The 25212-nt window shown below is 42.5% G+C and overlaps 4 protein-coding genes across 16 annotated transcripts in view; 3 read left to right on the top strand and 1 right to left on the bottom strand.

Moving 5' to 3' along the window:
- The window catches only part of LOC134801450 (plasma membrane calcium-transporting ATPase 2), a 275898-nt gene extending 270622 nt beyond the window's left edge, over positions 1-5276 (top strand). For 11 of the 12 annotated variants that reach the window (XM_063774030.1, XM_063774021.1, XM_063774024.1 and 8 more), the window contains 2 exons: positions 608-676; positions 3274-5276. In XM_063774030.1, the coding sequence (XP_063630100.1) occupies positions 608-676; positions 3274-3486 (282 nt within the window). In that variant the 3' untranslated portion in view covers positions 3487-5276. The remainder of the gene's footprint in view (positions 1-607; positions 677-3273) is intronic. The other variant, XR_010145671.1, reaches the window with a different exon arrangement.
- Positions 5277-8099: 2823 nt separating this feature from the next.
- On the bottom strand, positions 8100-8832 carry LOC134801500 (protein lethal(2)essential for life-like). Its single transcript, XM_063774111.1, has one exon. The coding sequence runs from the start codon at positions 8815-8817 to the stop codon at positions 8152-8154; it is 666 nt and encodes a 221-aa protein (XP_063630181.1). The 5' UTR covers positions 8818-8832; the 3' UTR covers positions 8100-8151.
- A 7408-nt stretch (positions 8833-16240) lies between these two features.
- LOC134801597 (heat shock protein 68-like) lies at positions 16241-18517 on the top strand. Its single transcript, XM_063774214.1, has one exon. The coding sequence runs from the start codon at positions 16302-16304 to the stop codon at positions 18405-18407; it is 2106 nt and encodes a 701-aa protein (XP_063630284.1). The 5' UTR covers positions 16241-16301; the 3' UTR covers positions 18408-18517.
- Positions 18518-22168: 3651 nt separating this feature from the next.
- LOC134801599 (heat shock protein 68-like) lies at positions 22169-24322 on the top strand. Of its 2 annotated transcripts, XM_063774216.1 has the most exons (2): positions 22169-24188; positions 24231-24322. In XM_063774216.1, exons 1-2 carry the CDS (start codon positions 22259-22261, stop codon positions 24305-24307), a joined length of 2007 nt encoding a protein of 668 aa, XP_063630286.1. In that variant the 5' UTR covers positions 22169-22258; the 3' UTR covers positions 24308-24322. The 2 variants fall into 2 exon arrangements, with proteins under 2 accessions (XP_063630286.1, XP_063630285.1); XM_063774215.1 differs by having other exon boundaries at positions 22169-24322.
- The last annotated feature ends 890 nt before the right edge of the window (positions 24323-25212 follow it).

Genomic DNA, 25212 nt, shown 5'->3' with positions numbered 1-25212 from the left:
TCCGTTCGTGACAATCACGGATCGGAGCAGGCGCTCACTACACCCATACCTCTTTCTGTAGCACCTTTTCTAAACAAGATACAAACTAAGTACCTAAGTAGGGAAACCGAGGTGAGTTTTGACGGAGGAGAGTGACATAGACGATATTTTGGAATCTATTAACTAATAACGAGCTCGCAATAGCGCGCGTTTGTTAGTTCAAGTTACTAGCTAACAAACGCCCATTGTTGCGAGCTGGCTAACAGTTAATAGGTTCCAAAAAATCGACATTGTCACAACTCTCCTCTGTCACAAGTCACCTCAGTAACCTCACAACAACACACTTAAGCTCTGGTTTCCTAGGATAGCGGTGCCGTCATATAGCGGCCGTCTCCATACAAAATACTACTCATCCATATTTAGTCGTATTTTTTAGTATGGAGACGGCCGCTATGTGACGGCACCGCTATCCTAGGAAAACCGAACTTTACATGTTTTAAAGGTAGATAGCGCCTGTTCGGACCAGATCTGTATATTATTTTTTATGCCTACGACTTCTTCTTCGTGACGTTTTCCTTCATGTTCTCGTTTTTATTTTCTTTTCCATGATCCCACTTGCACACCGAAGGTCATAGGTGGCGAGTTACAGGAACGCCTGATCCCCGTCCCGTACAGCAAGACTTCGACCGACCAGGCTGTAAGATATATAATAATGGCGACGCTAATTCACTCACATCTCGTTTTTGTTCAGTTTTACTTACGTTCCTTATATGTTCTCTAATACTCTGTCTATACTACAACTTTTCTGTCCAGTCCACTGTCTCTAACTCTGACCTTTATGTTTTGCTTGTCGGTGAAAGTCGACGCGATCGGTTAAAAACAACGCATCCACCCTAAGGGACATTCCATCTGTCCAATATCTTGGTCCAATGTGTAATTGCGTCACACATTTTGCTTATGCTCTGGTTTCCTAGGATAGCGGTGCCGTCATATAGCGGCCGTCTCCATACAAATACTACGACATCCATATTTAGCCGTATTATTTAGTATGGAGACGGCCGCTATATGACGGCACCGCTATCCTAGGAAAACCGATCTTCAGTGTGAGATTGAGACGCAATACACATTGGATCAAGATATTGGACAGATGAAATACCACCCTAAGCGGATAAAATACCAGAATTTACTAAAGTACTTACAAGTTAACCGATCGCGCCATTTAAGGACATTTTGCAGCCGCGGCGTAAACAGAAGGTCAGTGTCGCATGCATCTCGCATTCATGCATGTATCCAAATGCATGTATTTGTAATCCATTTTTACATCCATGTCACCTTTGAACTCGTCGTGAAAGATTCTAGTCTTTTATCAATCTTAATGTTGTGTCAATAATCCTTGGAGCACTAGATTCTGGAGTCAGGAACTTGTATTATATAATTTCCAAGTAACTAAGAATATTCTTTTGTACGAAACTATTCCAATCTTAATCTTAACATTCCATTGTATATTTTTGGTCGAACAATAGACATAGTATGTAATTAATTATAGTTCTAAGTACTTTTAGGGAATTTAGACGAATACTTACCTTAGTCAAATTTCGCAGAATCTTTATCACGTCCTTAGTTGGTCATCGCTTCATAAATTCTTAAAGCGCTTTTAGCGTTATTTCTTCTAGAGATTGTTGAGTCTCATCAAGTAGCATAGCGCTTAAAATTTTTGTTGCATCATTCATATAGTATTCATAGTATATCATTCATATATTATTTTAATTATTTTGCTTCACATTAATGCACTTAAACATCGTGGGGTTCTACAAAATTCATTGGAAAACGATTACATAAAAGCTTTTAAAATCACAATAAATAGACCATTAAATAGCTTATAGTGTTTTCTTTCTTCATAAGCGAATGCTTTTGATTGTGATGTTTTAGGTTCCGACTCTGATAAGGGCTCATTGTCATTCGAGGACGCTTATACCATGCTTCGTTCATGGGACCTTGAATCAGGCGTTATATGTTGCTTCTTAATGCATAGTGTGTATAATAGGGTATCGCAGTTCCATAGCTTGGTCGCGAGTAGCATAGAAGAGGTCAATCTCCAAATACAGTCACAGAGGCGCCAGGCTCGTTGGTCGGTTAGCTTGATCCGGCAATATACCATCCGAAGATTGGTACATTTACGGATCAGACTGATCGCTCTGACTTGAGCCTTGCATTAGCTATCGCTTCGCGAGCTGCGTCTTTCCGAATTTCAAAAATACATCTGTATCTAACAGTAGGTATTTTCGAATTTCCTAGCTGATCACAGCCGCGTGAAGACTTGTTCGCTAATGCACCGCCAGCATGCTCACGACAGGTTCACGTCTCGACACTATTGGCACCCTACGACGATGTCTGTATTCAGAGGAGCAGCGACGGAAGATTACCCTTGCGAGGCTTATACATCTGAATTCGCAACGTTTGGATGTAATCTGTCACTTCAGGCCAAATTACGGAAACCAGTGTTAAAGAGCCCTGGTTTATGTAAGATTTTAAAGCGTCTTTTGACAGATTGTAGCCATAAATCTTGCCAATTTGGTTGTGGACAGGCCCGATCACTGCATGACCGGCCCCGCCGGCTCGACCTTCGTATCTGTGACTGGAATTGTGAATTACCTGCTTTACCGCCTTTTTTTATGGCTCGGTGTGCTTCAATTTATGTTTTTACTAATTTTTCTCCCGGTCTCGTCGCGACTGACTGCGACGGAACCGGCGTGCACCCGTGTTGCTCTCAAAATACTGGCTCTCTGATCCGAATTTAGCTTTAGATGGTGCCAAGTGATAGCACTCACTATAGACAAATAGACCTAGAAGGGCAACTCTTTGACAAAAAATTAGAGTCGGATCAGAGCAGCCAAGCGTTCCCACCTGGAGGTGAGAATGGACCTCGATCCCAAGCGTTCTCCCGTGCCCGCTCTCGTTTGTTGTAATAACAATCCTTGTTCAAACACGAGAGTTGGGTGAACGGCTGGTGGTCGCTGGGACGGGTTATATGCCGGCCTTATAATTCTTCACCATCAACTTCTAACAGTTCTGTTCACTCTTCAATCGGCAGTCTTACACAAAACTTATACACTTCGGTATTTCAATAGCTTCCACCTGGAAACTAGCCGTTCGTGCTCACTGACGAGCACGAATGGGGTGTTTCTCTGTGTTTCCGATCGGGCACGGCACCGGCCGGCATATAACCAGGGATCGAGGCGAGAGCACCGCTCGTGCGCCGCTCCGGACTCTGACTAACGTGTTGGTTGGGCGCAGATCCGCGTGGTGAACGCGTTCCGGCAGGGCCTGGACTCTCGCGGCTCGCTGGCGGACGCCGCGCTGGCCGAGGCGCTGCGCAAGCAGACGGCGCTGAGCAAGCGCTTCTCGCACTCGTCGAGCGTCGAGTACGAGACGCGTGACGCGCTCGCGCCACACGACATCGACGTGGAGCGCCTGTCGTCCCACTCGCACACCGAGACCGCCGTCTAACGCCGCCACCCCCACGGTCCCCGCTCACGGATGCAATAAATTAGCGATAACAGTATTATAGCGCCCGACCGTGCCCAAAGACGTTCCCGACCGTTACGCTGCCATCGCTCTAATGTAATGATTATTATATATGCTAAAACGATTGTGTATAAAATCATATTTTTAAACAGAACGAGGATCGTTTCGTTTGGTTCGAGTATGGTTGCCGCGGCCAGCCCGCCCGTGTATTTGAGCATAAGTTATATTGTTAACTAGTGTGTTTAATTATTCGATTGTTTTGAAAATATTTTATTATAATACGCGTGCGTTAGCGCGCGTCTGTTGAACAAATAAAAATATTGTCTAATTATTAATTTTAGATTTAAGCGCAAGGGTGAGCGAATGGGCGTGTGTTTTTTGAAAAAAAATAAATTTTTCGCATACCATCGTGTCATCTCTTACACGGAATGAAATGTTTTGTATTGCTTTTGTCTAGGACGCGAGGTGGGGGGGGCTCCGGATCTTGTATAAACCGTTTCATTTGTTACCACGCCCGCGGCCTCCGCCACGCCGCACACATCTATGTATTCATCATATATTATATATATATATACATATACTTTGACTAAATTATTACATTGAGTATTAGTTAAGGTGTTTGTTATAAATTTCAATAACTTTTCTTTTTGTTTTTACGACATTTTCCCCCTAAATCTAAGTATACATTTAAGTCATATCTCGAAGCGTAGACGCATCAACTAGTTTCTATACAAGAAACGACCACTCTTGTGTATAAACCGAAGTAGTCCACTTAAACATCTTCAAAATGTTTAAATAGAAATAAACATTAAATTGTATAGCTGAAGGTATTTATTTGTAATGCTAGTATCTCTTATGAAACAAAATACTAATTATTCAATTATTATAATGTACTTATTGATTATTGATAAATACTTCAAGTTTATTAAACAAAATATAGTCTACGGTGTAACGAATTGATTTTGGAATTTTTTCTCTATGAGCAATAGCGAAGCGCGCGCGCGCACTGGTGGAGGTTCGGGGCCTCGCGCGGGGCGCGGGCCTCGGGCGGGCCTCGGTCTCGCAGGGAGCTCGCGGTCGGCGTCCGGACTCGCGGCCCCCGGCCTCTGCCAGTGCCTGCGCGCTCCAGACATAGGCGAAGTAGGATCGCAGCAGTGGCATTTTCAACTTATAAAGTAAGACATGTACTTAATCGATTAGTGACGAGTTCGACCGAGTCGCCGCTCGCCGCCATCTTGTTTTAGTAAACGATTAGCGAAGCGGCAATGTTCAATTTTGTATAGAACGTTTCATAGTAGCGGTATTGAGAGTTGTTACGTTTTGTTCCGGGGCCGCACGCCCAACCACGACGACGGGGCCCGTCCCGCGACTACTATTAAAACTACTAAACAATCTTGTAAGTAACTAAGTATTAGCTTCAAATCAATAAAGCCTTTTTAAAAAAACTTAGTTAAAGAAATGAACTATTGAAACATCACATGTTTAAAAGTATAGCTATGATTTCAGTGAATAGAGATCATGGTTTGTGTATTTATATATATTTTCGTTGATATTCGTTATGAGCCACGACTCCACGAGTTACCCAATGAAAGACATAAATTAGGAGTGTACTGTAGTGTTTAGAGGCGCGCGTCGCGTCGCGTCGCGGCGCCGCCCGACCCGACAATCAATTGTTTCGACACAACAGTCTGCCACTAACCATTTTAGGTGATAAGTCCCATTGTTGTATTTTTCGTCTCACAATAAATGAAAATCTATTTTATTGTTTTTAACTGTGTAGTTTTATTTGTGTAAAGCCTTATAAAAAAATATAAAACCTGGCAGCTTCGATTTTCACGGGTTTCCACTGCGAACGCAGCGACCTCTCTAAAGTTAATGTCTCTGCTTACCTCACTACAACGGAACTACCTGTTAAGACTTAACTTAAGTTACTTAACAGTTAAGTAGTAATGGTAGTAAGTAGTAGTAAGTGGGCCATACTGAAAGTTTCTGGATTCTGATATATGAGACGACTTATTTTCTAAGTGTCCAGTCCAGGAATTTCCAGTATGCCCTTAGCATTATAGACCTATTAGTTGGGGTTACTCCGGTTTCCTCACGATATTTTCCATCGCCGAAAAGTGACTGTTAAAAAGGTAAAAGACAGGTAAAAAGTAAAGGTTTACTACCTACCTTTCCAGACAAGACTGGGATTTTGTGGAGCTTTCTCGTGGTAGGTATTGCATGAAAATACGGAACCGATTAACGGAACCCTCCATTTTGTGTAATACCGACTGGTCTCGTCAAATGCAGTCAAAGTCAATACACTGGTATACTAAGCAATCTAAGCATAGGGTACCTATTCATTGAATACCTACTATACGAGTACCTATATTCAATAGTTACCGCCGTCTTGTAGAGATTGTTTTATTTCAGGTGGTTTCATGCTGTGTTAAATACAGCGCCATCTAGTGATATCTTTGGGAGGTAAAGAAGCAAACAGCATGGAAGGTGAGTAGGTATGCAGGTTACGCTACTTGACACGAGATGGCGGTGTAACATAAACCTCTTAAACCATGAAAATTTGAGCCAAGTCACAGAATAAATAATAGTACTAGGTAAGTCTAACTCACTTTCTAACAAAACGCGTCTCTTACGATCAGGGCAGATATGGCGACACCGCCACGCGCGGCTTATGGCTTTCCCCAAAATTGGAGTGGAACGGATGTAGGTACTTTTAGCTACCTGTAGCAAAGCGACGAAATCGCGGAGTGAGCCACGCCTGGCCAAGTTCAATGAGAATATTTCTCATGGCATATCAGCTTTGCTCGGAAAACATATAAAAACTCATAAATGCGCGTTTTCCCAGAGATGAGACCTAGCTAGATCGATTTTCGGCCCCGAAAACCCCCAAATACCAAATTTCATCGAAATCGTTAGAACCGTTTCCGTGATCCGCAATATAGGTATGTATGTGAGGTGTGCAATATAGAGTATTGTTTTGTATATATGTATATATATAAATAAATATACAAGAATTGCTCGTTTAAAGGTAGGTATTAGATAAACGTGCACAACTAAACGCAGATGACGCTGCAATCGTTTAAATAAATTATTTTATTGTTTATGTAGCAAACAAAAACCCTCAAAATATACATACTTGTTTAATTTTTTAAGAATGTTGCTTTGTTTCAAGTTTTGAGAATTTATCTCATAATTAATATTTAATCACAGACACAGACTTTTTTGGGTTCCAGTTAGAACAAAGTATTGCAATGCAAGCGCTGTTGTTAGATATTATTTATATGGGTACCTACTTACTCGGGGTAGATATTTTTGTGGGAGAAATAGAAAAAAAAAAGTAAAACTTTAATAAAAAATGTTTTATTAAAAAAACTTTCCAGACAAGACTGGGATTTTGTGGAGCTTTCTCGTGGTAGGTATTGCATGAAAATACGGAACCGATTAACGGAACCCTCCATTTTGTGTAATACCGACTGGTCTCGTCAAATGCAGTCAAAGTCAATACACTGGTATACTAAGCAATCTAAGCATAGGGTACCTATTCATTGAATACCTACTATACGAGTACCTATATTCAATAGTTACCGCCGTCTTGTAGAGATTGTTTTATTTCAGGTGGTTTCATGCTGTGTTAAATACAGCGCCATCTAGTGATATCTTTGGGAGGTAAAGAAGCAAACAGCATGGAAGGTGAGTAGGTATGCAGGTTACGCTACTTGACACGAGATGGCGGTGTAACATAAACCTCTTAAACCATGAAAATTTGAGCCAAGTCACAGAATAAATAATAGTACTAGGTAAGTCTAACTCACTTTCTAACAAAACGCGTCTCTTACGATCAGGGCAGATATGGCGACACCGCCACGCGCGGCTTATGGCTTTCCCCAAAATTGGAGTGGAACGGATGTAGGTACTTTTAGCTACCTGTAGCAAAGCGACGAAATCGCGGAGTGAGCCACGCCTGGCCAAGTTCAATGAGAATATTTCTCATGGCATATCAGCTTTGCTCGGAAAACATATAAAAACTCATAAATGCGCGTTTTCCCAGAGATGAGACCTAGCTAGATCGATTTTCGGCCCCGAAAACCCCCAAATACCAAATTTCATCGAAATCGTTAGAACCGTTTCCGTGATCCGCAATATAGGTATGTATGTGAGGTGTGCAATATAGAGTATTGTTTTGTATATATGTATATATATAAATAAATATACAAGAATTGCTCGTTTAAAGGTAGGTATTAGATAAACGTGCACAACTAAACGCAGATGACGCTGCAATCGTTTAAATAAATTATTTTATTGTTTATGTAGCAAACAAAAACCCTCAAAATATACATACTTGTTTAATTTTTTAAGAATGTTGCTTTGTTTCAAGTTTTGAGAATTTATCTCATAATTAATATTTAATCACAGACACAGACTTTTTTGGGTTCCAGTTAGAACAAAGTATTGCAATGCAAGCGCTGTTGTTAGATATTATTTATATGGGTACCTACTTACTCGGGGTAGATATTTTTGTGGGAGAAATAGAAAAAAAAAAGTAAAACTTTAATAAAAAATGTTTTATTAAAAAAACAGTCTTAAACAAGGTTTTCAGGAGATGACTAATAGCCACTTAACATAAAGATTAACGGAAACGGGTACCTAATTTTTCTTGGAGCAACTGTCCTTATCACAGGATTCCGTATAGGGATTTTTAGGAATCTCTGGGCTTTCCTTTATTTCCTTGATTTCTTTCCTAATCGGGCCAGTCTGCGTGATGGGTACCGCTCTCTCCGATTTGTTCTCCAACTGCAACCTCCTCGGCGCCGACACCGTCAGGACTCCATCGCTGGAGAGCTGGGATACCACCTTCTCCGGCTCCACACCCTCAGGCAAAGAGTACCTCCTCACAAACTGACGAGAGACGAAGCCATGGTCATCTTCCTTTTCCTCGTGCTTTCCTTCAACGACTACATAACCATCTACAGTCTTTACTGTGATCTCATCAGGGCTGAAGTGCTGAACGTCCAAGTTTATCTGAAATTGGTCTTTATCCGTCTTAATGGTGGATCCGACGTCTTTGCTGATTGAAGCTAGGTGACGCCAGGGCCGGTAGTAGTCGTGGAACGAGAAAGGCGAAAACATGGAAGTCAGGAAGTCTCCAGGTGCGAACGCCAAGCCGAAGTCTTGATCGAATAAGCTGTTCCGCCGTCTGTACAAGTCTCGTCTTTCTGATTTCTCTCCACATTTGTCTTCACCCAAAGCTAAATTGGCTCCAATTATGGCTAAGAAGATGAAGGTATACGTTGATGCACTGAATGTCTTCATTGTGAGCGTGTTATGAGCGTACTTATCGTGTTTTTCTCAAAAATCGCAGCGAAATGCACTTGAAAGGAATCACTTGACAATTGACGCAAAACGCCGGCCGGCGCTTGTTTATATAGCAGCCACGACATCTATCGGCGAGTAGAACCATGTGGAAGCTTCTCGTACTTACTGACGTGTTCGTTTCGTTGTAGCTGGTTGTAGGGACACGTTGGATGCGATGATATTATTGTTATCTTGGCCGATTCTCATTGGCGAAGGTGATTGATATTTTTTATTATGCAATTTTGATTGAAAGATAATGTTTATGCAAACAGCTGGTGATAAGTGGTGGTAATGATAATGATAACTTGCGTCAGACAACTTATCCATGAATAGCGCCTATTTTTACCCGACTACGGCAACGCAAAAGGAGGGTTATGATTTTGACCGGTATGTATGTGGGTATGTATGTATGTATGTTCATCTGTTCCCTCATAACTTCTAAAGTACTTATTATAATTTAACACACGATGTGTCATTCGAATCGTCTTAATCGTCCGCTGGTTATAGGGCTATATGGTGTCCCAAAAAAATGAACATGGCGCCCTCTAGAGGTCATAAAGTCACGAACCAACAAAATAAAAATAAGTAATTATGACGTGTTATACATCATTTGAAAGAGCTCAATTAGCACATTTCAAATATATAAATATTGTTAGCTTTTGCACCCGGCTTTGCTTGCATGCGCCAGATAAAACATTAATTTATCGGTTAGGTAATTCGAACTATATACGAATCTACAAGCGCTCTGGATTCTATCCGCGTGTTACGCGACTACGGCGATACAAGAAGGATTTTGCAAAAGAAATTTGTTTGGCCGCTATATACATGGTGTTTTTTTAATGTCCTGCAATATTTTATAACGTGAATAGGTATAGAAGTCCTGATCAGCCAAAATGTATGAAACAGTAAATTTTTTTACGAGATCGGGTTTGGTCCCATAGTAAAAGTTGCTTAGTATATTCACCTCGTAAAATATTGCAGGACAAAAAAAAACTCCTTCGCAGTGGTCAGACCAAGCATACTGCCCAAAACCCGACGTACATGCCCAAAAGGCGTCCCCACACTAAAAGGGTCAGGCGTAGCCCGATGTACAGTCGCCCACACTGTTAACTGTACATCGGTGGACCTTATGCCTTTTGTAATAAGGTCCACTGATGTATAGTCAGGAGTGTTGCTGTGTGTACGTGGCGCACTGTACGCGGTCCAAAGCCGGGCGCCTTCGGCGCCCTCAAACTGAAAGAGTCGGGCGTAGCCCGACGTACGAGGTTCGCTGTACGCGTTCCAAAGCCGGACGCCTTTGGCGCCCTCATACTAAAAGAGTCGGGCGTAGCCCGACGTACGAGGCTCGCTGTACGTGTTCGAAAGCCGGGCGCCTTCGGCGCCCTCATACTAAAAGAGTTGGGCGTAGCCCGACGTACGAGGCTCGCTGTACGCGTTCCAAAGCCGGGCGCCTTCGGCACCTCTTTTAGTATGACGGGCGGCACCTCGTAAAATATTGCAGGACAAAAAAAAAACGCCTTCGCAGTGGTCAGGCCAAGCATACTGCCCAAAACCCGACGTACATGCCCAAAAGGCGTCCCCACACTAAAAGGGTCAGGCGTAGCCCGATTTACGTGGCGCACTGTACGCGGTCCAAAGCCGGGCGCCTTCGGCGCCCTCAAACTAAAAGAGTCGGGCGTAGCCCGAAGTACGAGGCTCGCTGTACGTGCTCCAAAGCCGGGCGCCTTCGGCGCCCTCATACTAAAAGAGTCGGGCCTAGTCCGACGTACGCGTTCCAAGGCCGGGCGCCTTCAGCGCCCTCATACTAAAAGAGTCGGACGTAGCCCGACGTTCGAGGCTCGCTGTACGCGTTCCAAAGCGCCCTCATACTAAAGGACTCGGGCGTAGCCCGATATATGCGGAGCTCGGCGTGCATTTGTGTACTGCGGACGCCCTCGCAAAAGTAATATAAAGTGATAGTAAAGTAAAGTGATTATATTACGTTGTATTTTTATTTATTAAAAAAAATTATAACATTTATAATATTTCCTGTTTGATAATTTCAGATAAGAATTCTATCTTGTTTCATACTTTTTAGAGCGCGGTTTGCAATAGTCGGGTTTTAGTTTTTGAACTTATTATTTATACAACTATACAGTGTATAGTATACATACACAAATGATCATTTCTAGCGATTATTATGAAACCATCCGAAATATGTCTAGAGCGCAAAAAATATTTAAACATTAATACCAAAGAGAATACGGGGTTATATTAAATTATTAGACATCTTTGTTAATACTAAGTAGGACCGGTGACTCTATATACCCAATTCTAACTAATCTATTTAATCAAGTGCTGTCACAAGAGAATATTCCTGACCCATGGAAAAGATGTACTATTTCTTTGTTATATAAAAAAAACCGGACAAGTGCGTGTCGAACTCGCCCACCGAGGATTCCGTACTTTTTAGTATTTGTTGTTATAGCGGCAACAGAAATACATCATCTGTGAAAATTTCAACTGTCGAGCTATCACGGTTCGTGAGATACAGCCTGGTGACAGACTGACGGACGGACAGACGGACGGACGGACAGCGGAGTCTTAGTAATAGGGTCCCGTTTTACCCTTTGGGTACGGAACCCTAAAAAGGAGACCCGAAAAATATCGACAACTACAGGCCTATAAGTTTATTACCAACTATCTACAAACTCTTTACGACGACTCTACTAAACCGCATTACAAAAGATATAGACGAAAACCAAACACGAGACCAAGCCGGTTTCCGGAAAAACTACTCAACTGTAGATCACCTTTTCACTGTTACGCAAGTTATGGAAAAATGCACCGAATACAAAAAAAAACGCTCTACATGGTATTTATTGACTATAGTAAAGCATTTGATACTATAAAACATAACAAACTATGGGAAGCTTTAGAAAAACAAGGAATACCTACATAATAAATACATAACATTATTGAAAAACATCTATTCGGACGGAATGCAACGCAAAAGTAAAACTAGAAAAATCAGGAGAGTCGTTCAATATCGAGAAATGAGTAAGACAGGGAGACACGATATCACCGAAGCTTTTTATAGCTCTCATCTTCCTCGCGTTATCCCGGCATTTTTGCCACGGCTCATGGGAGCCTGGGGTCCGCTCGGCAACTAATCCCGAGAATTGGCGTAGGCACTAGTTTTTACGAAAGCGACTGCCATCTGACCTTCCAACCCAGAGGGTAAACTAATAGGCCTTATTGGGATTAGTCCGGTTTCCTCACGATTATTACGAGCTTTTATAGCTCTACTTCAATTTATTTTTAAAATTTCTAATGGAATAAAAAAGGCATAAATATCAATGGTGAATACTTATGTAATTTACGGTTCGCAGATGACATTATTTTACTATCGGAAAATCACGTAGAGCTTCAAGAAATGATAAACAGCCTTAACATATAGAGAGCAAACCAGACAAAACTAAAGCAATGACAAATCCAATAAAAAAATCACTGTGCGTCGATAACCACAACAGAATATGTAGACGACTATATATACTTAGGTCAGAACATAAGCTTTACAGACAGGACCGAAAAAGAAGTAAAAAGACGAATCACCCTAAGTTGGAAGAAATACTGGTCACTAAAAAGTATATTTAAAGACAAATTTCCGCTCCGTATTAAAAAGAAAATAATGGACTCGAACGTACTACCAACTCTCACATACGGTTGTCAAACATGGGCTCCAACAGCATCCTGTAGAAAACAGGTCAGGACTTTCCAAAGAGCAATGGAGCGCAGTATGCTAGGTTACAAACTGAAGGACCGCATCAGGAGCAGCGACATAAGGTCTAAAACAAAAATCATAGACGCACTAGAAATGACTGCGAAACTTAAATGGAAATGGACCGGACACGTCGCAAGACTAAACGACAACCGATGGAGTGAACGTGTTGTGCACTGGTTCACCAGACGAGCAGAGGGCAAACGGAAACACGGACATCCTCTTCGCCGCCGGAAAGATGACATCGTGGCAGTGGCTGCTGGAAACCACTGGACCCGCTTGGCCCAAAACAGGATCGACTGGCATGAGATGGAGGAGGCCTTCGTCCAGAAATGGATGATTCCCGCGTAACAAACCAATTGTTACCACTTAATTTTAGTATTATAATTATTTGTTTTAAATTAATAAATAAGTTAATCACTATGTAGGTACCTACTTTCCGGGAAATAAAGGCAATTTTTTTTAATTTATTTTTTTATTTAAGTAGGACTAATTATTGGCTATAGTTCGGTTTTTTAAGTCACGGCAAATATGTAACAATTCTGAATCTAATCCGATCATTTATATTCTTCTGCTTTCATAAGTAATAGATACTGATTCTGATAAAAAGCGTTTTTCAATTAAAAGACATGTCAAGATCGCTTACCTTCTTTCTAATGCTAAAAAAAACGAACTATAGAGATATAATCGTAATCATTGTGTCAAAGCACAAGTCAAAATCACGTACCTATCAGGTTCCCGTTGTTCCCGCTAATAGGTACCAATAAAAAACTAAATCAAAAATATTTTTTGTCATGCATATCATCATAACAAAGGCCCTTAGATACATACCGTACGGACTAATATGCAAACAATGAATTAATGACAAAAATATCGACTGCAATGAAAAAAATTGCATATAAGTATATACCTAGTAGTATTGTATTTGCTGGCGCTGTCTTCAAAATGTTGGCTAAACTTGCAAACGTGTAACATAATTTTCATTAGTCACATCTCTCATCAAAGTAGCTACCCCACGCCATTGACCTTCGATCTGAATCCCTGACTTTTCTAATGTTTTTTGTAGCTTATTATATTAACAGCAATATAGTATCCCATATTTACTTCAAAGTTCATTGTTTTCGAGATATTTGGCATCAAAGTAGAACAATTTTAGGCTAAAAACTGGTTTTCTGGCCATAACTTTTGTGTTAATTAGTTTAGAATTAAAACCCCTAGACACGTTTATCGAGACGTTAAAGACGAACCCAAATATGTAGATTTCGTACATGTAAGATCCTTCACAGCAAACTAGATACGAAAAAAGTGTTTTTTTAGACAATGTATAAAAAATTCATAAAAAAATAAGTATTCATTTCTTTTCAAAATCCGGTAGACAAAACCGGAGATAAAAGATTGGAGAACCGATAACCGTTTGTCTTATAATTCTACCTGTAGCGCAAAAAAGGAGATATGATTGAAAACTTGTCAAAATCGATGAAAACCTCGTATAGCCTTAAGCAAGCTAGAGCATTTTACTTTACAATTATATACGTTTTATTTTTATTTTTTTTAAGATAAGCAAAAATTTTATCGCTTATGGTTTTAAATGGATATGTTGTATAATTTCCATTCTGATATATAACATTACACATTATAACATTACATTAACATATTCCATTAATAACGATATCTTTACCTTAACTGTTCATTTTAAGTAGGTAAGTACTTAAGAAATACTATTAAAATTAGTCATTTTTTTTAACACATATCCATTGTGTTTTATTTTCCTCGTATTCAAAATGAAAAGTAGAGTCAACTCATTATTATTGTTTTATTGGTAGGTAGTAGATATTCTTTAATTGCTAAGTACATATATGTACGGTATACCGTATGAATACCTACTTTTTTATAAGTTTATTTTATTTAGGTTTATTTAAAAAAAAATGGTTGTCTGTAAAATCGGTTTACGGACGATAATTTTGCGTGATAACGTCATAAGAAAACATTACCATTACATTACGTAACGTAACCATGGAGATCTGTCCACAACGTGACACTTTTTCGAGGATGCTACCAGTATTCATCGATTTATAAGACGTTATCACGTCAAAACGCGTTCTACTTAAGTTGTCTATTCTTGGTCAGTAAAAATATATGCTACAAAATAATACACTAATGTCATTATTATTAATTATTTAGAGTCCAAAAACCATTCACGGAATTTTCTTTTATTAATGCCGATGTTTTGGGACACGTTGTATATGAAGTAAAAGAAAAAGCGTACTTAACCTACAGTCGTTGACGGATTGATAAGTACTAGTTTAAAATCCAGAAATTGCCGTTATTAATCTACAATGTGGATAATCATTCGCATTGTAATCCTCTTGTAATTATGCAATAAACATAATTCACGCAATAAAGCCATGTACACCGAGCATGTACATAATGTACTTAGTATTGAGAACGCTACTCGCCACAAGATGGCGCTGTAACCTCAATCTATTTATGCACGCCTCGAGAAAGTTCTGGCAAAGAGAATAGATGTTCTGGAAAGCGCAGTTTGTCGTACATGCTCTCCCTTTCTGATGCGCGCTGCAACGCATAACGCTTTCCCTTTCGTGCGTAATGGTTGGTTGACTCAATAGAAGAGGGGGGTGCACAGCAATGGGATACCACAGGAAAAATAAAAATAACATGAGCAATTTAAAATCATGGTACATGGTTTTACTTAACATCATTAAAAAAAACAGTACTTTACTGTATATCATTGTCATTTTATGGCCCAATAAAATTTAAAAAGAATCCTGTCCGTGAAAAAAAATTACCAGTCAAATAAAATTGCTTGTGCAGTGCACCATGTTGCTTTCGTATTTAATAGTTACATTAATAAATAATAAATAAAAATGTTTTTATATCACCTCACAAAGGACAATTTTACAAACTAAATTCTTGTTTTATATTATTTTTATTTTTTAAGATTTATTTTTTATCATTATTTAAGATGTAGACCAAATTTATCAAGGATAAGTTTTTTTGGCCTTAATTACGAAAAGATATTACTCTAAAATACTTATACTTATTTTGGTTTTCTAATTTCAGGCATTTATAACCTTACCCATACCTTACCTTACTAAGTTTACTAACCAATAAAAAATCCCTTAAGTTGAGGTGTAAGTAAATATATTCATATTCTCAGAATTATCGTACCAATTACATTATTACACGATAGAAATGAGTAGGTACCTTCTACTTATTACTTACCTCGGCTACCTACGAAATTGTAATGTAAGATTTTCGAAGTAAGAAAAAATTACGAAATATCATATAAGTCCATTATTTTTCATAAACTGGCATTACTACTACATTGCCCGTCTTTGTCAATCTCATATGATATTGTATTCTATCTCCCTCACTAATTCGGAAGAGTCGAGAACATTCGTGACCGTGCGTTAACTCGGTATAAACTCGGCTTCGACGTGATTGGCCGCCGAACAGTTGTCGAGAATAATCTAGAAAATACTGCGCTCTGATTGGTTGCTTTCCGAGGGGTATATAAGCAGCCGCGCTCTGGCGGGAACTCAGTTTATATCTGAACACAAAAGCGAAAGTACTAAGAAGTTGAGTGGTGAATACCTCTCGAGTTATTACGTGATATATTATTGTATTGAACAAGGACGTTAATGAAATTAATATACAAAAAATGCCAGCAGTAGGAATTGATCTTGGAACGACCTACTCCTGTGTGGGAGTTTACCAGCACGGGAATGTGGAGATCATCGCGAACGACCAGGGCAACCGGACCACACCATCCTACGTCGCGTTCACGGACACCGAGCGACTCATCGGCGACGCCGCGAAGAACCAAGTCGCGCTCAACCCCAACAACACGGTGTTCGACGCCAAGCGACTAATCGGACGCAAGTTCGACGACCCGAAGATACAGGCGGACATGAAGCACTGGCCGTTTAAAGTGATCAGCGACTGTGGCAAGCCAAAGATCCAGGTCGAGTTCAAAGGCGAGACGAAGAGGTTCGCGCCGGAGGAGATCAGCAGCATGGTGTTGACGAAGATGAAGGAGACGGCCGAGGCGTACTTGGGCACGACAGTGCGGGACGCCGTGATCACGGTCCCGGCTTACTTCAACGACTCGCAGCGCCAAGCCACCAAGGACGCGGGCGCCATCGCCGGCCTCAACGTGCTGCGGATCATCAACGAGCCCACCGCCGCCGCGCTCGCGTACGGCTTGGACAAGAACTTGAAGGGCGAGCGCAACGTGTTGATCTTCGATCTCGGCGGCGGCACTTTCGACGTGTCCATCCTCACCATCGACGAGGGCTCGCTGTTCGAGGTGAAGGCGACGGCCGGCGATACGCATCTCGGAGGCGAGGACTTTGACAATAGGCTAGTGAACCATCTCGCGGACGAGTTCAAGCGCAAGTACAAGAAGGATCTGCGCGGCAACACCCGCGCGCTGCGCCGCCTGCGGACGGCCGCCGAGCGCGCCAAGCGCACCCTCTCGTCCAGCACCGAGGCGTCGATAGAGATCGACGCGCTGTACGAGGGCATCGACTACTACACGCGCATCTCCCGCGCGCGCTTCGAAGAGCTCAACTCCGATCTGTTCCGCGGCACGCTGGAGCCGGTCGAGAAGGCGCTGCGCGACGCTAAACTGGACAAGAGCCAGATCCACGACGTCGTGCTCGTCGGGGGCTCGACTCGCATACCGAAGATCCAGAGCCTTCTGCAGAACTTCTTCGGCGGCAAGCAGCTCAATCTCTCCATCAACCCCGACGAGGCGGTGGCGTACGGAGCGGCGGTGCAGGCGGCCATCCTCAGCGGATCCAACGACTCCAGGATCCAGGACGTGTTGCTGGTCGACGTGTCGCCGTTGTCTCTGGGCATCGAGACGGCCGGCGGCGTCATGACCAAAATCATCGAACGCAACTCTAAGATCCCGACCAAGCAGTCTCAGACCTTCACGACGTACTCGGACAACCAGCCGGCGGTCACCATCCAGGTGTACGAGGGCGAGCGCGCCATGACGAAGGACAACAACTTGCTGGGCACGTTCGACCTGACCGGCATCCCGCCCGCGCCCAGGGGGGTGCCCAAGATCGACGTCACCTTCGACATCGACGCTAACGGCATCTTGAACGTGTCGGCCAAGGAGAACAGCACCGGACGGAGCAAGAACATCGTCATCAAGAACGACAGAGGCAGACTGTCGCAGGCGGACATCGACAGAATGCTCGCCGAGGCCGAGCGCTACAAGGATGAAGATGAGAAGCAGAGGAAGAGGGTGGCAGCCAGAAATCAACTTGAGGCTTATGTATTCAGCGTGAAGCAAGCCTTGGATGACGCGGGAGACAAGCTGAGCGAGCAGGACAAGAACACGGCTCGCAGCGAGTGCGAGGAGACGCTGAGATGGCTGGACAACAACTCTCTGGCCGAGGTGGAAGAGTATGAGCATAAGCTGAAGGAGGTGCAGAGAGTGTGCTCACCGGTGATGACCAAGATGCACGGCGGCGGCGCGAGCGGCAACCAAGGAGGCATGCCTGGAGGTATGCCCGGAGGCATGGGAGGAATGCCCGGCGGCATGGGAGGCATGCCCGGCGGCATGGGAGGCATGCCCGGTAGCATGGGAGGAATGCCCGGTGGCATGGGAGGAATGCCCGGTGGCATGGGAGGAATGCCCGGTGGCATGGGAGGAATGCCCGGTGGCATGGGAGGAATGCCAGGAGGCATGGGAGGAATGCCTGGATACCAAAGCAGAAATGACGGCCCAACAATTGAAGAAGTGGACTAAACCTCTTTAGATGTAATAGGATTTTCAAATTGATTTTGTAAATATTGTACAAAGACTGATTTATTTTAAGTAATTTATGTTTAATAAATAAGTATGAGTTCCTCTTTAAATATTTAGTTTTATTTACTCAAAGTAGACTGGGCATGAGCATAAAGACGAACTAACTTACTTGCTGGACTTGTACATACAGAATATAAAAACTTATATGAAATTAATCGAAGGAATACTTTAGGATTTAACATATGCTAAAATCTATTTGCTCATGTCTGAATGTAAGTTCCTTTTACTTGAATACTTAATTGGTATTAATTGAATTTACATATTCGATTATATCGTTTGGAAGTTTATAAAGTTATAGCTAAAATCTAACTACATAAATTCATAGATCCATCCTTTCGCAGGACACTTTGATATATTGCTGTTAAGAGACACGAAAAATTTTCTCTGTCCCTCATATCAGACAGAAAGTGTCCTGAAAAAGGATAGATTATCTCCATAACAGAACACCCATAACGTGATGCACGATTCTTTCTCGAAAATTGACACACGGTACACTAACCAATTCAGTGTCTTCTGCTACGTTAGTCTTGTATAGAGTCTGTGTGGAAAGAGAAGAGTCGTGGAATTTATGGGGCCCAATACACCTACCAAAACCTACCAATATACCTAAATTATTTAAGTTTTGATTGAGGTATCCAGGGCTGATTTAGACGGCGCGCGAACTCGCATGCGAGTTTTATTACATTGCTGTTTTTGATCGGTCGGTTGACTTAGAATGGACGTAACCAACAGTCCTCAATGTAACCAATACCTCAATCAAACCTTAAATAATTTAGGTAGGTATGTAAATTATTACTTTATTTATTGGCGTTTGTCGAATGTCAGCTTGGCCTATAGCCCTGGTATATGTGAGCTAATATCGGGTGAACATTTCGGCTTGGGTAGTGGAAAAAAAGTTCATCTGTTATTAGCTCTAGATACTACTTTACATTACACCATTTATTACCTACTGTACAAACTAAATAGGTATATTTCACACCCTTTTTATATTTCCATGCAAAATTAGCAATTATGCAAATTATAAGCGGTGGTGGCCGAGTGGATATGACGCCCGGCTTTCAATCCGGAGGTCACGGGTTCAAATCCTGGCTCGTACCAATGAGTTTTCCGAAACTTATATACGAAATATCATTTGATATTTACCACTAGCTTTTCGGTGAAGGAAAACATCGTGTAAACTCACCTCGGTCTCCCCTATGCAGGTTTCATACCTACATCTGCGAAGAAATTCAAAGGTGTATGTGAAGTCCCCAATCCGCATTGGGCTAGCGTGGGGACTATAGCCCAAACCCTCTCGCGCATGAGAGGAGGCCTTTGCCCACCAGTGCAATGGGAACGCATATAGGCTGAATTATTATTATTATTTTATATGCAAAATTAATATGCTTTACTAGATTGCTTGTGAGTCCACGACATTGCCAGGTAGGACAGGTTCCGTCACACAGGCGCGTTTTCCGGGCGGGGCGTGTAGTGAGCGTTTTATATGTTAAGGCTCCGTCACACAGGGGCGTTTTGCGGGCGGCGCGTGAGCGGGGCGCGCCGCTTTTACATATAAAACGCTCACGCCGCGCTCACGCCCCGCCCGGAAAACGCGCCTGTGTGACGGAGCCTTAAAAGCTCACGCGCCGCACGCAAAACGCGCCTGTGTGACGGAGCCTTATTTTCTACTCGGAATCACGAGGACTATCGACTTAAAAAGAAACAAAATGTGTTCCAAAAAAAATTATAGTTTTGTAACGCATTCTCACATACACTTTGTATGGACCGTTTTACAAAACTGACACCCAAAATTTTTATGAAATACTGGGGACACTTCTTTTCTTTATCTCATTCAATTCAATAGTTAGTACTCGTAATTCTGAGTCTAAATAACCCAAAAGTTGAAAAAAAGTACCTAAATGGTACCATTTTTTCTGAACACCCACACATGTTGTACATACACGCTAAAATATAAAAAATATAAATTTTTAGCGTTTCAAGTTTCAACTTTCCAACATCACAATTCCAGAAATTTCGAGTTTCTTCCTGTCCTACTACTACGCAGCATCACCATGTAGGTAAATAGGGTATAATATGCCTGTCACCTTCAGATATGTGGACAATAACATAAATCTATCCTTTGCTTGTTACAATCGATCTAGTGAGTACGCTACTCGCCACGAGATGGCGATGTAAACGCACAATATATTTTTAAGCCCAAATTATAATGGCATTTACTTTTCAGTTTTCGATAACGGTTATCATATTTTTAATCATAATACAAACAATAATAATGACAAACACCGTGAATTTTCTGATTTTAGATAGCAATATTTATTATAGCTTTCGCGAAATTTCTGGAAGCTCCATTTATTCATTATCTCATTCGGATGTGCGGTTCATCGCATAGCGCTGTTCTTTTCTTACGCTGCCTGTCAACATGAGGTTAACGCTACGAGGTACGAGACAATAAACAACATTGAGCAGGTTGGTGATACCACAGTAAAAGAGAAAATTGTCGGAAAAATTACGATAATGATTTTCGTATCTATTATAAACTAATACCTTTAAACGAGCAATTCTTGTTTATTTATTTATTTATATGTAGGTATATTTATTTCGGGGATCTCGGAAACGGCTCTAACGATTTCGATGAATTTAGCTATATGGGGGTTTTCGGGGGCGATAAATCGATCTAGCTACGTCTTATCTCTGGGAAAACGCGCTTTTTTGAGTTTCTATAATTCTATTTTCCGAGCCAAGCTCGGTCTCCCAGATATTTTAATTTAAACCACATACTCATGACATAAGTATAGAATTAAACTGTGTACAGATTTTGCAATGGGAATGGGAGGGGTGTCACCATAAACTTCTCGTAAGGCCCAATGTGCATTACAAATTTAGACTGCGTTTTAATTCCACATAATTTGAACCGAACGAAAGCCAATCTAATCTACTATACAACAAGGTTCAACTTAAAAATAGGGAAACATTGTGTGGTGGGCCTTACGAGGATAAATTTTGATAAAAATGTGACGTTTATTTCGACACTTTGTCACATTAAAGTCACAAGAAAAGTTGCAAAATTGTGATAGTGGCAATTTTATTCCATTATTTTATATGTAAAATGTTTAATATTGTCAAATAAGCGCCTTTCCATCTAATTCGAAGCGGGCACCTTGGAAATGTACAATCATAATAACAATTACAGTTTAGATAATAAATACTAAATAAAAAAACTTTCAACAATAAATATTCAATATTTATTTATATTTGCCTTTTTAACTCCCAATTTTCACAATTTAATTTTAATATCAGTTCAGTTATAAATACATAAATAAATATATATAAACAAAAACCTAAACAATTTATACCTTTTTTTTATTACGCGTTAATCATTTTAGCGTTTTATATTTTTGATAAATGCATGCAAATTACAAAAATAAATCGTACAAATCCAGCATTTTGTTACCACCTGGTATCACTATTTTTTTTCTTTCTCTTTCAGACACAAGCGGAAATTATCGTCTGTCTTGTTCTTCGACACCGAACAGTCGCGAACCCCCGAGACCCGACATCGACATCGACCCCATTGGCCGCCGAACAACTGTCAAGAATTATCTAGAAAATGCTGGGCTGTGATTGGCCGTAAGCGGAGGGGTATATAAGCAGCCGCGCTCTGGCGCGAACTCAGTATTTTACTAAACACGAAAGCGAAAGTACGAAGAAGTTGAGTGGTGAATACCTCTCGAGTTATTACGTGATACATTATTGTATTGAATAAGAAAGTTAGTGAAGTTAATCAACGAAAAATGCCAGCTGTAGGAATTGATCTTGGAACGACCTACTCCTGTGTGGGAGTTTACCAGCACGGGAATGTGGAGATCATCGCGAACGACCAGGGCAACCGGACCACACCATCCTACGTCGCGTTCACGGACACCGAGCGACTCATCGGCGACGCCGCGAAGAACCAAGTCGCGCTCAACCCCAACAACACGGTGTTCGACGCCAAGCGACTGATCGGACGCAAGTTCGACGACCCGAAGATACAGGCGGACATGAAGCACTGGCCGTTTAAAGTGATCAGCGACTGTGGCAAGCCAAAGATCCAGGTCAAGTTCAAAGGCGAGACGAAGAGGTTCGCGCCGGAGGAGATCAGCAGCATGGTGTTGACGAAGATGAAGGAGACGGCCGAGGCGTACTTGGGCACGACAGTGCGGGACGCCGTGATCACGGTCCCGGCTTACTTCAACGACTCGCAGCGCCAAGCCACCAAGGACGCGGGCGCCATCGCCGGCCTCAACGTGCTGCGGATCATCAACGAGCCCACCGCCGCCGCGCTCGCGTACGGCTTGGACAAGAACTTGAAGGGCGAGCGCAACGTGTTGATCTTCGATCTCGGCGGCGGCACTTTCGACGTGTCCATCCTCACCATCGACGAGGGCTCGCTGTTCGAGGTGAAGGCGACGGCCGGCGACACGCATCTCGGAGGCGAGGACTTCGACAATAGGCTAGTGAACCATCTCGCGGACGAGTTCAAGCGCAAGTACAAGAAGGATCTGCGCGGCAACACCCGCGCGCTGCGCCGCCTGCGGACGGCCGCCGAGCGCGCCAAGCGCACCCTCTCGTCCAGCACCGAGGCGTCGATAGAGATCGACGCGCTGTACGAGGGCATCGACTACTACACGCGCATCTCCCGCGCGCGCTTTGAAGAGCTCAACTCCGATCTGTTCCGCGGCACGCTGGAGCCGGTCGAGAAGGCGCTGCGCGACGCTAAACTAGACAAGAGCCAGATCCACGACGTCGTGCTCGTCGGGGGCTCGACTCGCATACCGAAGATCCAGAGCCTTCTGCAGAACTTCTTCGGCGGCAAGCAGCTGAATCTCTCCATCAACCCCGACGAGGCGGTGGCGTACGGAGCGGCGGTGCAGGCGGCCATCCTCAGCGGATCCAACGACTCCAGGATCCAGGACGTGTTGCTGGTCGACGTGTCGCCGTTGTCTCTGGGCATCGAGACGGCCGGCGGCGTCATGACCAAAATCATCGAACGCAACTCTAAGATCCCGACCAAGCAGTCTCAGACCTTCACGACGTACTCGGACAACCAGCCGGCGGTCACCATCCAGGTGTACGAGGGCGAGCGCGCCATGACGAAGGACAACAACTTGCTGGGCACGTTCGACCTGACCGGCATCCCGCCCGCGCCCAGGGGGGTGCCCAAGATCGACGTCACCTTCGACATCGACGCTAACGGCATCTTGAACGTGTCGGCCAAGGAGAACAGCACCGGACGGAGCAAGAACATCGTCATCAAGAACGACAGAGGCAGACTGTCGCAGGCGGATATCGACAGAATGCTCGCCGAGGCCGAGCGCTACAAGGATGAAGATGAGAAGCAGAGGAAGAGGGTTGCAGCCAGAAACCAACTTGAGGCCTATGTATTCAGTGTGAAGCAAGCCTTGGACGACGCGGGAGATAAGCTGAGCGAGCAGGACAAGAACACGGCTCGCAGCGAGTGCGAGGAGACGCTGAGATGGCTGGACAACAACTCTCTGGCCGAGGTGGAAGAGTATGAGCATAAATTGAAGGAGGTGCAGAGAGTGTGCTCGCCTGTGATGGCCAAGATGCACGGCGGCGGCGCGGGCGGCAACCAAGGAGGCATGCCCGGAGGCATGGGAGGAATGCCCGGCGGCATGGGAGGAATGGGAGGCATGCCCGGCGGCATGGGAGGCATGCCCGGTGGCATGGGAGGAATGCCAGGAGGCATGGGAGGAATGGGAGGCGTGCCTGGTGGCATGGGAGGAATGCCTGGATACCAAAGCAGAAATGAAGGCCCCACCATTGAAGAAGTTGATTAAACCGCTTAAGATTAGGATTTTCAAATTGATTATGTTCCTAATTATTTACAAGACTGTGATTTATTTTAGGTTAAAAAGATAATTTAAATAAAACTCATACTTATTTATTAATTTTTAAATATTTTGTTTTATTTGTAATGAAATTCATAATGACATGTGAATTCACATGTACCTAAAGATTTTTTTGTATTATATTATAACAAACTGTAAAAACGAAAGTACATATTGTACATCTGGTTGCCCATGGCTTATACCTATTTAATAATAAATGACTAAAAGCAATGAAAACTAGTATGTATTGTATTGAGTTAGTTGTTACAAAATGTTTTCATTGCTTTTAGTCATAACCGGGCCGGTACAGACGGACTGCAACTGTATGAGTACTGCACTCAGTTCAGTGTTCCCATACAAATTGCAGTCGGGTTGCAGACCCCAGTTTGTCTGACTGCTGACTAATTTGTCATTTTAGGATTTTTAAAAGATCGTAGTAGAAAATTGGAATGATTTGGCAATCAACTGACTGACATTTTACTATAGTCAGACCGTAAAAAGTCTGCAGCGATTTTGATAGCCCACGCAGTGCAAGTGTCATTTTAAACTTCAAACTTCTAGGAAATTATGACGTTTACATAACACTTACACTGCGTGGGCTATCAAATCCGCTGCAGACTTTGTTTGGTGCGGCTATATTTATTTTATTTATTGGAGAAACAACAGAAGTATGCGACAAGATAATAGGTAACATTATTAGGTAGATAATATATAATTCAGATGACACTTAGGTACTTTAAACGCTCTCACTAAAACATGCTTAAAATAAACGTATTTAACGAAAAGGTATATTTACATACAAGTTTAGGTATCAAGTGTTGTAGACCATGCTTATGTGAATTATAGTATTCATA

Source organism: Cydia splendana, chromosome 22 (genome assembly GCF_910591565.1).
Source record: "Cydia splendana chromosome 22, ilCydSple1.2, whole genome shotgun sequence".
Lineage (NCBI taxonomy): Eukaryota > Metazoa > Arthropoda > Insecta > Lepidoptera > Tortricidae > Cydia > Cydia splendana.
Note: the sequence above shows the minus strand (reverse complement) of the source record. Positions and strands in the feature narration are given on the sequence as shown.